General features: G+C 48.5%; 1 protein-coding gene across 1 annotated transcript; it reads left to right on the forward strand.

Moving 5' to 3' along the window:
• Window positions 1-881: 881 nt before the first annotated feature.
• On the forward strand, window positions 882-7,311 carry CPA1 (carboxypeptidase A1; the record flags this gene model as incomplete). The annotated part of the gene is made up of 10 exons (XM_079932670.1): window positions 882-946; window positions 1,417-1,498; window positions 1,956-2,189; window positions 2,427-2,528; window positions 3,056-3,157; window positions 3,349-3,459; window positions 4,083-4,173; window positions 4,680-4,879; window positions 5,394-5,478; window positions 7,124-7,311. The coding sequence occupies 10 exons, from the start codon at window positions 882-884 to the stop codon at window positions 7,309-7,311; spliced, it is 1,260 nt and encodes a 419-aa protein (XP_079788796.1).
• Between the last annotated feature and the right edge of the window lie 6,284 nt (window positions 7,312-13,595).

A 13,595-nucleotide genomic window follows, 5' to 3' on the forward strand; every position in this document is an offset into this window, starting at 1 on the left:
ACTGGGGCCCTGGTGGATTAGGGCAGATTTGTGTTAGATGTCTCTGCAATGAGGTCAGCATCCAGAGCCAGAGCAAATTCCCCGTTGTGAATTCCAGTGTCTCCTATACAGTGTGCAGTCCCAACAGGGTTCTGGCCCTGGTTCCCACCACCGCACTGTCTACTCAGAGGACATCTGGTTACAGTTCCCATCAAGGGCAACCCTTGATCCCAGAGCCCTAGAGCAGTGGGGGTGGAGGGAAACTTCTGCTTCTGTGCTGTGGCCTGATTCCCACAAGGCCACCGAGACTGGTAAGAGTGGGGCTGGGAAGTTTCCTTCACGGGGTTGTACCCTAAAGGTCAGGCAGCCCTGGACAAAGCCCGTGTGGTGAGAAGCCAGGAAATCTGGGAGCTGGCTGGGGTCCCAGAAGGTCCCATCCTGCTCTCTCATAGGAACAAAAGAGCTGGTGCTCCGGGAAATGGGAGAAGAGGACACCTCACATGAGGCTGCAGCTGGTGTGGCCACTCCAGAGTCCTGGCTCCTTCTCCATTGCCGGGTCAGTAAACAGGACCATAGGGTCTGTGGGCTGCAGGGCTCTGGGCAATCAGGGCTCCAGCTGGGAGGCCTCAGCCCTAGCTGACCCTCAGGCCCAGGACGGCCCCTCATGGCCAGGGGTTGAGGCCTGGCTTATCTCTCCAGCTGTCCTGTTCCCTGCCACTTTATCAGGGAGAGTGGGTAGGTGTCAGAGCTTGGAACTCCCACCTCTCCCTCCCCGTGGGATAGAGCCCAGGTGCAAGTGGAAGGACAACTCTTGGGCACAGCCAGGAGACCTCTGTCCTGGGAGAGTTTAAAAGGCCCCAGGACCTTCTCCGCCTCAACTGACCTTCCCAACTGGCTGCAGCATGCAGGGGCTGCTGATTTTGAGCGTGCTGCTGGGGGCTGTCCTTGGCAAAGAGGACTTCGTGGGGTAGGAGCATGGAGAGGAAGGGGTGCTCAGAAGGGAGATAGGGAGGACTTAACCCCCAGCCAGCATCTGGAGGAGAGGGACAGACAGACACATGGGAAGATGGTCAGAGAGGAGCAGACTAGCACATCCTGGAAGGAAGGCTGACTGGGGACCAGGACTGAGAAGGGGTCAGGTCTCTTAGGACAGCCTCTTGAGCCCTGGAGAATATCTGAGCTCTGAGGAGGACTCTTCAGAAGAGGAGGCAGGAGGAGGCCTAGCTAGCTTTAGAGAGAAAGAGTCTAAGCTGGGATAGGGACAGCAGCAGTGTCCAGAAGGTTCCGAGGAGCCCAGGCCTCCCGTCGCTAGGATCCCTCGTGCTTCCCCTGCTCAGCCCAGAGGACCGAGGCCCAGCCGCCCTCCTCCCACCTAGGGAGCACGCATAGCCAGTAGGAGCTGCTCAGGCCCTCAGTCTCCCCTCCCGCTCTGCCCAGGCACCAGGTGCTCCGAATCTCTGCGGCCGATGAAGCCCAGGTACAGATGGTGAAGGAGCTGGAGGACCTGGAGCACCTACAGGTTAGAGGATGTGGGAGCTGCCCTGAGGCCCCAGGGTACGTCTCAGGGCAGATGGGCTCGCCTCAGACCCCCTCCCACCTGGGGCCAAATGGGGCCTGGGCTCTCTCTCCCCAGCCACCCAGGAGGGAGCCATGGGACTGATCCCTGTTAGGAAGTGACTTAAACTTCCCAGTGCTAGAATCTTGCTGCCTTTGAGCATCTGAGCAAAAGAGCCCCCCACATCGCCCCAACTTCTAATTCTTCTCTCTCCCTTGCTGCCTCAAAGCCTCTCCACTCTGCTTCCTGGGCCATTTCCCTGACCAAACTGGACTTTGTCCAGCACCCAGGGATTCCCTGCAGCCTCTTCCCCTAACAGCTGTGCCCCATCCCCAATTATATGGGAAATTCTGGTGCCGACACCCTATCCCGGGCAGGCCCTTTCCCAGCCCGCTGTGACAGTGGCTCTTGTCCTCCCCAGCTGGATTTTTGGAGGGGCCCTGCCCAGCCAGGCTCCCCCATCGACGTCCGAGTGCCCTTCCCCAGCATCCAGGCTGTCAAAGTCTTCCTGGAGGCCCGTGGCCTCAGATACACAATCATGATAGAGGACGTGCAGTCGCTGCTGGACGACGAGCAGGAGCAGATGTTCGCCTCCCGGAGCCGGGCCCGCAGCACTAACACCTTTAACTATGCCACCTACCACACCCTGGAGGAGGTGAGGGACCCCGGGGCCCCGCTCCACAAGCACCAAGCTCTTCGTCAGACTGGCAGAACACGCCAGGGCCAGCCTGGGTGTGCGTGACATCTGCTCTGTCACCATGTGGCCTCGAGGCTCTGGGTCGTGGCTCCTCCGCATTCAGGGCTCACAGCAGGCTCGCTAACGGAGCTGCTAAGGGAGGCATCCAGGTGCCCGGAAGCCATGAAGGCAGCCTTCCCTCCTCTGCCTCCTCAGATCTATGACTTCATGGACTTGCTGGCGGCCGAGCACCCACAGCTTGTCAGCAAGCTCCAGATCGGCAGCAGCTACGAAGGCCGTCCCATCTACGTGCTGAAGGTAACGGGCACCTGCCAGTGGATGTACGTGAGCACATCTGCAAGACTGGGCCCCCACATCTGTGCGTAGGCACCCATGGGTGAGCCCAGGGTTACAGAGAACACACTGTTATATGGACTCCCTGTGTAGCATAGGTGTGTGCATACCAGTACACACACAATTTTAGGTGACGCAAGTGTTTCCAGTCAAGTGTCACATTGTGGAAAGTATCCCAGTGTCTGGTAGTCCAGATAAAATGTTTTGTTTGTGACCTCCGACAGAGAACTATGTATGGGCATTGGAACATGGAGGGGCCCGAAAGTCTGGCTTAGTCATTATTTGCGCCAAGCTTGAGCTGAGGGCAGGAGGCAAAGCTCTGCAGGATCCCGGTCCAGACCCACTCCCACATCCCACCTGAGTGATGGTCCCACAAACAGAGCCTCAACCTGAGATACCAGAGAGCAGGCAGCCTCTGGGTTGGGGTGCACTCCCCTTCAAGGAGGTGAGACAGGGCCCCAGCTGAACTATTTCCTGCTCTTCTCATCCAGTTCAGCACTGGGGGGAACAACCGTCCAGCCATCTGGATTGACACGGGCATCCATTCTCGGGAGTGGGTCACCCAGGCCAGTGGGGTCTGGTTTGCAAAGAAGGTAAGCCTACGGAGGTGAGGGTGCTCTCGCCTGGTAGGGCATTGGTATCCAAGGCCCATAGAAGCCCTGGCCCCTGCTTCCATCCAGAAGCAATGACCACAGAGGGAGGTCGAGGGCAGGCATCCATTGCTCTAGCATGGCAGATTCCTGGCCTGGCGCGCTCTGCCCCTCTGCTCCCCAACCTCCACCAGATCGCACAAGACTATGGCCAGGACCCAGCTTTCACTGCCATTCTGGACAACATGGACATATTCTTGGAGATCGTCACCAACCCTGATGGTTTTGCCTTCACCCACAGCAAGGTACAGGCCTTCTCCTCTTCTTGGGGAAAGCAGGGTGGGCCTCTGTCCTCTGAGCCCCACAAGCTACTCACCCCTAATCTCAACTCCCAGAAGTTGAGAGAGGGACAAACAGACCTGTCCCCCTAGACTAGGGGTTCTTGACCTTGGCATTCTTGACGTTTGGGGCAGATAATTCTTCATGTGTTGGGGGCTGTCCTGCGCAAGCAGCTTCCTGACTGACTCAAGCCCCCAGATGAGACAACCGAAAACATCTTCAGATATTGCCAAATGTCCAGGTTGTGGGGGACAGAACTTTCCCCAGTGGAGACACACTGCCCAGACCTTCTTCCCTGGTTCTACTTTATGTCTATGGGACAGCATGCTACCAATCAATTTTGTAAGGGGCTGGGGGGGGGTGGTTGCCACATGCCTTCCTCTTTCTGCCAGTAGAACCCCCTGGCCAAATGCCATCCATTGTCTCCTCCATTTTCCTTCAGCCAAGAGCCCCCTTTGCAGACCTTCCTCCCTGACAACCAGTTGAAAGTGGCTTCTGATTCCATACTGTGTCCACACCCAGGCTCCGGATTGGGGCTCTGTGTTGATTGTGGCCTCTGTTGGGTGGCTGATCACTTTTTCTTTCTCAGAATCGAATGTGGCGCAAGACTCGATCCCTGACGTCGGGCTCCACCTGCATTGGGGTGGACCCCAACAGGAACTGGGACGCTGGCTTTGGGAGTAAGGCCCAGTGTGGTTTGGGGAGCAGGGATGGACACCCCAGAATGGCTTCTTACTGTCCTTTGTCCTGTCATCCCCCAACCCTCTCCTGCCCCAGCAGTGGAGGCGCATGGGTAATGTTGGCCTCTCCTCCAAGGTGCACAGTGAGGAAGGTGGCCCTCTGAGATCTGCTTGTCCCTTGCCTGTAAAGTCCCTCCCAATGGAACTGAGGTCTGAAACCAATCTATTGGTTGTCTAGCGTAACTTCAGCTCCTTCCCTCTGTGGTCACTTCACTGCAGGAACTGGTGTTGCTTGAGGAGCCCTTCCAACCTCTCTGGGCATGTCCATCAGCTTTGTCCAAGTTTGGCTGGGGAGGGAGGCAGGACCCCCAGCTTATAAAAGGCTTCTGCCCTTTCCTTATCCGGGGTGGGGGTGAGCCCTCCTGCATCTCAACTCATGCAAAGACCAGAAGCCATGGAAGCTACATTGCTTGGGTGTAAGGAATGCCAACTCTCCCCTCCCACAGAGGCCGGATCCAGCAGCAACCCATGCTCGGAAACTTACCGTGGCAAGTTTGCCAATTCCGAAGTGGAGGTCAAGTCCATCGTGGACTTTGTGAAAGAACACGGGAACATCAAGGCCTTCATCTCCATCCACAGCTACTCCCAGCTCCTCTTATATCCCTTTGGCTACAAAAGAGAATCACCTGCAGACAAGGATGAGCTGGTACGTGCTGATCCCTGCTTGCCCTCTCATCCCAAAGGCAGCTTTGGGTGGGCCTGGGTTTATCCATCAAACCTGCTTAAGGCACGAGGCCCTACACTGTGCCTAGCACCCCTTTCTCCCATGGACCCCTGATGGCTTGAGAAGACCAGCAGGGCAGACTAGCCTTTCTGTCTGGAAAGCTGAGGCACAGAGTGGTTGAGTCACTTCTGTCACATGACAGAGGAAGGGGTAGGGGTGGACTTTGAGCTTGTACCACAAGTTTAAACCTGGAGCTGCAGGGTGACCAAAGGGCAGTGAAGTAGCAGCCAGACATCCCACAAGGTCACATCCTGCTGAGTTCCCGGGCCTGACCCTGCAGGACCCAACAGGTTCCATGCTCTCTGCTGGGGGCCGGCTTCTGCAGGGTATGTGCTCCTGGGTCATCCTGCCAGCCCCCAGGGTACCCTGGCCCTGTGGTTCTGGGGGTCTGGCACTGCTGGCCATGACAAGCAGTGTTGCTTGGCGTTTTCTCCAGGATCAGGTGGCTAAGTCTGCTGTTGAGGCCCTGACCTCTCTGTATGGGACCAAGTTCAAGTATGGCAGCATCATCACAACAATTTGTAAGTAGGTGCATTGTCTCTGTGGGTGGTCTGGGAGGAAGCTCAGCTGGCTTTCCCTGCTGGAGGAAGTGTCCCTCCTGGAGGAGGTAGCCAAGGGTTCCCCAACCTGGGAGCATGGGTGAGGAGAACAGCCCTGGCCACGCCTGACTACCGCTGGCTTGGTGGGCAGCGGGGCCCTTTCCTCATGTGAACTCTGCCTTCCTCGATACCTTCAGACAAACCCTTCAGTTCCTCTGAGAACTCTTATCTTGGGGTTAAGTTCAGCTTCATGCATGGAGCGGGTAGAGAGTTCTGCTGGCCTTTGTATTGTAGATCCCTAAGAAATTCAACTTAAAAAATACTCTTCCTCCAATGCCCTTCAGTTAGAGAATATATCCTATCTTTTCCCAGCTTACTTATCCATGCACTGCCCCTGAGAGGAGGACTGCTACATCAACATGGAATTAAGTCAACAAATGTTTATTGAACACCTATGATACACCAGGCCTTGTTTTGTGTGCTTGGGATACAGTTGGGAATAAAAATAAGCCAAGATCAGGAAACCTCCATTCTAGCCAGCCATGACAATAAACATGAATAAGGAAATGATACCATGTGTTAGGTGATAAGTGCTGGGAGAAAAAGAACTACTAGGACAGGGTGAGGGGACTCAGGAGTACTGGGGGTGGAAGCACGGCCGGTGGACTGAAGCATAGGCCTCATTGAGAGAGTGAAATTTGGGCAAGTATTGAAGGAAAGGAGGGATGGAGCTAAGAGGCTATTTGAGGAAGAGCCTTCCAGGCAGAGGAATCTTCTAGAACAAAGGCCTTCCCGTGTGCCCTGACCTGGCGTGTATGGGAACGGCAGGAAGAGCACAGAGACCCAGTGGCTGCAGCAGAGACAGGTGGCGGGGATGGCAGCAGGGGTTGAGGTTGCGGTGTTCAGATCCCATTGAGCCCTGAAGAGACACAGCAAGCTTGTGGCTGACAGGAGGTGAGAGTACTGAAGAAGCAGGGCGCAGGGACACACCTCAGACTTCCTGCCCCAAGTGCCCAGTTCTGGGGGTGAGTGAGGCACAGTCTCACCTGGGGCTGGCCTTACTTTTGGACTCCAGGCCTTCTTTGGAAACTGTTTTAACCCTGAGTCAAAAGGTTTTTGCTTTGTTCAATATTGTGGAGTTAAATCCTGATATGCAGCCACCTCCCTCTCCCGTGCCCGATTCTGCAGCTGCTTTGATACCTACTGCAAATCTGTCTGCAAAAGACAGACGAGGGGCTTTTGCTTTGACTCTGACCCTTGCACTTTCCCCCTGCAGACCAGCATCCGGGGGACAGTCCTGGTTACCCAAGTGGGCAACTCTGGTATATGTGGGGGCTTGACCCAAGTGGCTGTTAGATGGAGGTGGCTTTCAAAATCGTGGGAGCTTCCTTGCATGACCCAGTGAGAGGAGAACCATCGCTGGTCTGCCTCTCTGGGCCTCTTGGACTAAGACCCTTCAGGGGAGCTTCTTGGGAGGAAGCCAGGCTGCTTGGTCAACAGTAGGAACTTAGCAGATGCTGACTCCAGTCAACACTGCACGAGGCTCTGGGCTTTGGACCATTAGCCCAGCCCATGCAAATGTTTTCAAGCGAGTGACCTTTGTTCTGCCGGTCTGCTCCTGCCCCAGACCAAGCCAGTGGAGGCACCATTGACTGGACCTACGACCAGGGCATCAAGTACTCCTTCACCTTCGAGCTCCGGGACACCGGGCGCTATGGCTTCCTGCTGCCGGCCTCCCAGATCATCCCCACGGCCCAGGAGACATGGCTGGCACTTCTGACCATCATGGAGCACACGCTGAATCACCCCTACTGACCCGGCCCTTCAGCGCTGTCTTCCTCCTCCTCTCCGTCCCCACCCAGGCAGCCAAATAAAGTTTGAGTGTACGTGGACCAGAATGGGGCTCATGTGTGGGAATGCATGTGGCATGTCTGCCTTTTCAAGCTGTGGCAGAAGTGATTTAGTTCCCGCAGGTCTCACTGGAAACGTGTGGGTAGTTGGACTAGATGACCCTTAAACTCCCCTGCATTCCAAGGTCCTGTGAAGTTGTATCCAAGTGGCATCTGTTTTAATTAGACCACCCTGAGCTCAGCTCGTCAGTGGGGTGATTTGTTCATACCTTAGGAGCAAGCAGCAGCCACAGCTGCTAACCAAATGCCCGGCACCCCGCAGTGGTGAGGAATTCAGCTTGTACAATAGTGTAGCTGGTTGGATCCATTCATCTACAAAAGCAATAACCCTGAGTACAAACTAGAATAATCCTAGTGGCCAGTGTTGTCCCAAATCAATGTTGCAGCCAGGTAAAGCAAATTTCTATAGAGCAAAGTATGGTCTCCCACTCCTAATTAAGTTGGAAGGACACAGTTGGGTTAAATGGAATCATTTACTGAAGATAAAGAACAAACACCAATCCCAGGGCATTTTATTAATTGAAGTGTATCAGGAAGACTTTGCCTTTAGAGACAGAAGTAGTTTACTTCTCACTGCCCCATCCTTTCTAGCATCTCCTGCTACATTGTCTCCTCTTCCACTCACCACCACTCATTATCATTAGCAAACTTTCTCAAACGTAAGGCTCTCCTCTCCTTCCCCATACCCTCCACAGCTCCTAGGATTTGGCTTCCCTCCCTTGCTTGGTGATTCTGGTGGCCGTGATATCACACTTAGTGGCTAGCCCCACAGCACATAGCATATATCTCAACTTTTTTTCAAAGCAAGAATCTACATTCCGTTTCTTCCAAATCTCTTAAGGTGTGACTGTCAAGCAGGGGGTTCCTCCCACTGAACTTGCTGGGAAGTGGATGGGGGGTGGCTTGGTAGCTTCCCAAATAGGGGGGCTGGGGTAAGGATGGCAGCCTCTCCCTGTATCAGTCAGATGAAGTATCACAATGCATCCATCTTCACTGACTTAAAATCTGTGTCTTTTTCACATAAAATAGCCTGAAGATCAAACGATTTTTTCTTTTTTTTTAAAGGCCCATTGGGGAATTTTCATCTTGGAGGTTTTTTATAATTTTTAATTTTCTAAAATTGAGGTATAGTTGATTTACAGTATATATTAGTTTCACATATACAATATAGTGATTCAAAATTTTTATAATTATACCCCATTCATTTTTTTATTTTAATTTTTTTTTTGCTACCAAACATTCTAAAAAACAAAAAGAATGAGGCTGACTATACATATAGTACACATACAGTTATACATATATAAGTTTATAAGGCAAGGTTAAATGGTGTTTCAGTCTTTACAGAAGGATGATCTAAAGATTTTATGACACTTCCTTCAAGTTATCTTTTGGGAACCATTTCCCTTCAATTTATGTAGATAAGCTGAAACCCACTGTAATGGCTCAGTTTGGGCAAGTAAAAAAAAAACGAAACTGATCTTACTGTTTAATAAAGACTGATAAGTGAAAAAATATTAAGTTAGCAAGACAATATATCATTTTACGAAACTGGATTACTTAGGCTTCAAGGGTAGAATTGCTTAATTTAAAATAAACTGTACTCCCTGATAGCAGAGACCACTTGACTTGGCATTCAATCTCCAGAACCATCAACAGTACTTGACATACAGATACCCAATAAATATTTGTTGAATGAGTGTTCTCCACATATACTAGAGAACTTATAAATTTTATAATCTTTATTTTGTAGGCTTGCAAGTCATTTTGAATTTCCCTGAGTTGTAGTTTAGAAAGTAAGGCTCTGAGCAAGTAAGAGTCTTAAGAAAGCTGAAAAGACAGGAGTAAAGCACCAGAATGAAAATTCCATGAGGGCAGGGATTGTGCTGTTTTGCTCAACACTCAATTTCTACTGGTTGGCCAAGTACATGACACAGAGTAGGCACTTAATAAATGCTCGTTAAATGGAGACATGGAAGTCATTAACATTTTTTTTTCTATTTTCAACTACAGGAAGAACTTTCCAGTTTGCAGATACATATTTTTACAAATCTATGGGTAAAAATTTTATTTTATAAATAAAATCATAAAGCTAAAAGAAACAAAAATTTTAGAAAATAATGTGGTGTATATGAAAAAGTATTAATAACCTTGAGGGGAAAAAAGCTCTTACAAGTAAAAGGGGTTTAAAAAAAAGACTAACATTTCAAAAGAAAAATAGGCAATTCCCAAAAGAAGAAACACAAAAAGCCAATAAATGAAAGATACTGATTTTCTGAGTGATTATTTTTTGTACATTAAAGAAAAATATATTATTTTTCTCCCATCAGATTGACAAAGAATAAAAAGACTGACAACTCAGTGTTATCAAGAGTATGAAGAAATGAGACCTGCCATATACTGCTGGTGGGAGGATAAATTTACACGACCCTCCTGGAGGGGAATTTGGCACTATAAGTAAAAAATTTCAGCGTATTGACACTTTGACCCAGTAAGTCCACTTGGAGGAATTTATTTTATAAAAATATTTTGAGAAGTTCAAATAAACATATATACAAGGTTGTAATAATAAAAAGTTAAATTAAAAGGAAAAGAACCTAGATAGATACCAGTATTGATATGGGTATTACCGATTTACACAATGGAATATCGGGAAGCCATTGTAGTCTGTGTTGATATGGAAAAATGGTCACAATATACTGGGCAAAAGAAGCTGGTCACATGATGGAAATATTCTAAAACAGGATTGTGGTGGTGCTTTCTCAACTCTGTACATTTACTAAAAATCACTGAATTGTATCCTTAAAATGGGTGAATTTTATGGCATGTAATTTATATTTCCATACAGTTGTTTAAAAAAAAAGCAGGCTACAACATAGTATATTGAGTATGAATCTCATTTTTGTTTGAAAAACGCACACCCACTATGCCTGGAAGTAGATATTCCCCAATAATAATAATTGTGGTTACCCCAGGCAGCGGTGGTGGTTTTCCTCTTTATACTTTTCTGAATTTCTTGCAATGAGTTTGTGTAATCAGGGGGGTTAAAAAAAAGCTATTTCAAACACACCAGATTACCTGTGGGTGAAGTTATCTAAGATCAACTTATTATCAAAATCAAACATCTAAATGGCCATCTTAATTTGTGCCCAGATTCTTTTTCATCATTTGTCTAAACTCATTTCTTCTGCTGTTGCCCAGAACAAGGTCTTATTTTTGGAAAAGTTTATACTCCAGATAGAGCTGGAAGCAAGTGTTTCTACCAAGGGCAGGGTACTAATGTCTCCTGGTTGGGGGCCATTCCCTAAGCACTCTGTGGTAGCTCAGATGACAACTCCCAAGAGCGCTTGCTGCTCACTTTCAGTTCCCGCAGCAATCTGGGGAATTGATTATGCTAATGCCTATTCTCTAGGACTTTTCAAAAATCTTTATTTTTAAATGAACTCATTTTACTTTGTTCTTAGAGCATTATCTATGGTTCTCAATGTGGCCCGTGGGCCATTCGTGGTCCATAAGAATCCTTTGGGTGGTCTTTTGAATTAACACTAAGATATGCATGTCTAGCTTTCTGGCTTTGGCCTGAAGTTAAAATTGAAATGTCATTGAATACAATCCAGATATGACCTCACTGGTCCCTCATCCAGTACAGGGCTATTCATCATCTCAGCAATTGTTTTGCAAGGGCAAGTGGGACTAGGTGGATTTGAAGATGCAGACGAATTCTTGCTCTAAGGGCTCTAAGGACAGAAACATCATTCTGTGAACACACTACGACCCAGATGCTCCTTACAGGAAACTGATATGACCAACCAAAACATTCAGATCGGCCAGATGAAGGAAGAGCTCTGAGAAAGAAGCACAGAGCACCCGTCAAATCTGAAAAACTGTCAAAGGGTAATGAATTCTCCCCAAAGCTTTCAGGATCCACATTAATTTGGCAACTCAAACTGTGAGCATCAGCTAACGACCCCAGAAGTGAAGACTGCCAAATGTTTACTGCCCAACTAAAAGAAAGTTATAAGTCTTCTGCTTAACTACCATGGTATGTTCGGCTACATTTTTAGAGGAGTGCGGTGGAATGAGAGCTCTGCTAACATGGACTGAGGCACAGAGGTTTGCTGCTGCTTCCTCCCACGAAGCCCAGGCCTGCGGCCATGAGCCAATTCACACAATTTATGTTTCAGCCTAAATCAGAAACATCACCACAAAGGAAAGAGAAATTCAGACACAAATCATATCAATATGGTTTTATTGGATAGTTCAACCATCAGGAAAACAGCCTTTTCCCCTACAATCTAATGAAAAGTTTGTAACTCCCATTCCTTAAGTGATACCTCATTAAGAAACAAATCTCACAAACCCTGGAGCACCTGTCTTCTAGATAGGTCACCAGACACAGACAGTGGAATGGTCCCAGGAGCAGATGTTTCAGTCCCTGAATTCCTCACCTTTTATGCAGGCAGAGGAGGAAAGCTTTCAGTGGAATCTCAGGTGACAAGGAAGGAAGGGAAGCCAACAGCCAAGGGAAAGTTACTTTTTTTTTTTTTTTTTTTTGCGGTACACAGGCCTCTCACTGTTGTGGCCTCTACCGTTGCGGAGCACAGGCTCCGGACGTGCAGGCTCAGCGGCCATGGCTCACGAGCCCAGCCACTCCGCAGCATGTGGGATCTTCCCGGACCGGCGCACGAACCCGTGTCCCCTGCATCAGCAGGCAGACTCGCAACCACTGCGCCACCAGGGAAGCCCAGAAAGTTACATTTTTGTTAGTGAATTGGAGGCGTAGCCAGGGAGAGAGTGGCTGTACCCACCCAGAGTGGACAAGCACAGAGCAGAATGGTTTCTCAACCTTCCAGCTCAGTGACACAGGGCGAGTTGCTTAATTTCCATTTGACCCTCAGTCTCCTCACCTGAAAATGGGGGTGCCTACCTCGTAGGGATGTTCTGATAGTCAAATGAGTCAAAACATAAAATGAAGAATCTAGGAATACTGCCTAACACATAGTAAGCTCTCCATAAATGTTTGCTAACATTATTACCTGGAAATCTTCAAGATTTGAAACAAAAGAGAAAATAAAACCCACTCTCAGATGGGGATGGTGCAGTTGAATTCTGAAGGCTACTTTGAGCTTGAGGGGACCATGGAAACAGGCAGACTGCAGACAGCCAGGCTAATAATAACGGCCCTAACAGCTTCTTGGGTACCTCCTGCAGAGGGTAATCTAAAAATCTCAGAGTGATGAATGTCTCACATACAAAAGTAGGATGTACAAGAGGACAAGGGATAACAAACTTTCCAGGTCTCCAGAATGGCAGACCAGCGCTGAGTGGCCACCACAATGGGCTTTACATCCCAGACTTCAGTCTTGACAGGTTCAGTTCATTTATTCACACACCCTTATTAAGGGCCAATGTCATGTAGTTGGTGATTTTCACCCTCTGGGAGGTTATAGTCAAAAATAATTTTAAATAATTTTTTTAAAATGTAGTCCATCAGTCAATAGTATTTAATAAGTGACCTCTGTTTGCCACACATTTCACCAGGTGCCTCAGGATGTTATGCAGGTGAAGAGAATCTGCGTCTGCATTTGGAACAAAGAGGATAAGCATCAGAGAGTGAGACCGTAAGGAGATGGGGGAGGAGGGGGGCAATATAGTTTTGTAAACACATAAAATCATGCACTGAATCCTGTCCTGTCAGAATTCACTGCTGACAAATTGCCACCATTACATATTTTATGCTATAACTGACCTGTGTGCCAATAAAGGACGTGGCAATAGCAATTTCAGTAATTACTGCAACTTTAGGAACGTATTACTACCCAAATGTCTTCTGAACACTTTGGAAGCACAATGTGTCCTATTTATTGTTTTTTATGGGAAAAATATATTTTAATCAAAAAATTAATTGAACAGTAGATAAGCATATCATCATGCTCACATAAACTGATATAATATCCACATTTCTGATGTTTCTTGAAAAAGAAAAAGGAAAGTATTATGGGAGTTGAAACTGAAAGAATTGTGAAAAAATAAACGCACATTAGAGACACTGGGAATATTTTGGAACTGGGGAAAGAAAGGTTCTTAATGATTATCTTCAGAGTAGAGCAGGAAGGGAGTCATGGATTTAAATCCAGGTGGACAGAAATTAATTATCCCCCCTAAAAAAGTCAGATAACATAAAAGACAGAA

Source organism: Stenella coeruleoalba, assembly GCF_951394435.1.
Source record: "Stenella coeruleoalba genome assembly, chromosome: 9".
Classification (NCBI taxonomy): Eukaryota; Metazoa; Chordata; class Mammalia; order Artiodactyla; family Delphinidae; genus Stenella; species Stenella coeruleoalba.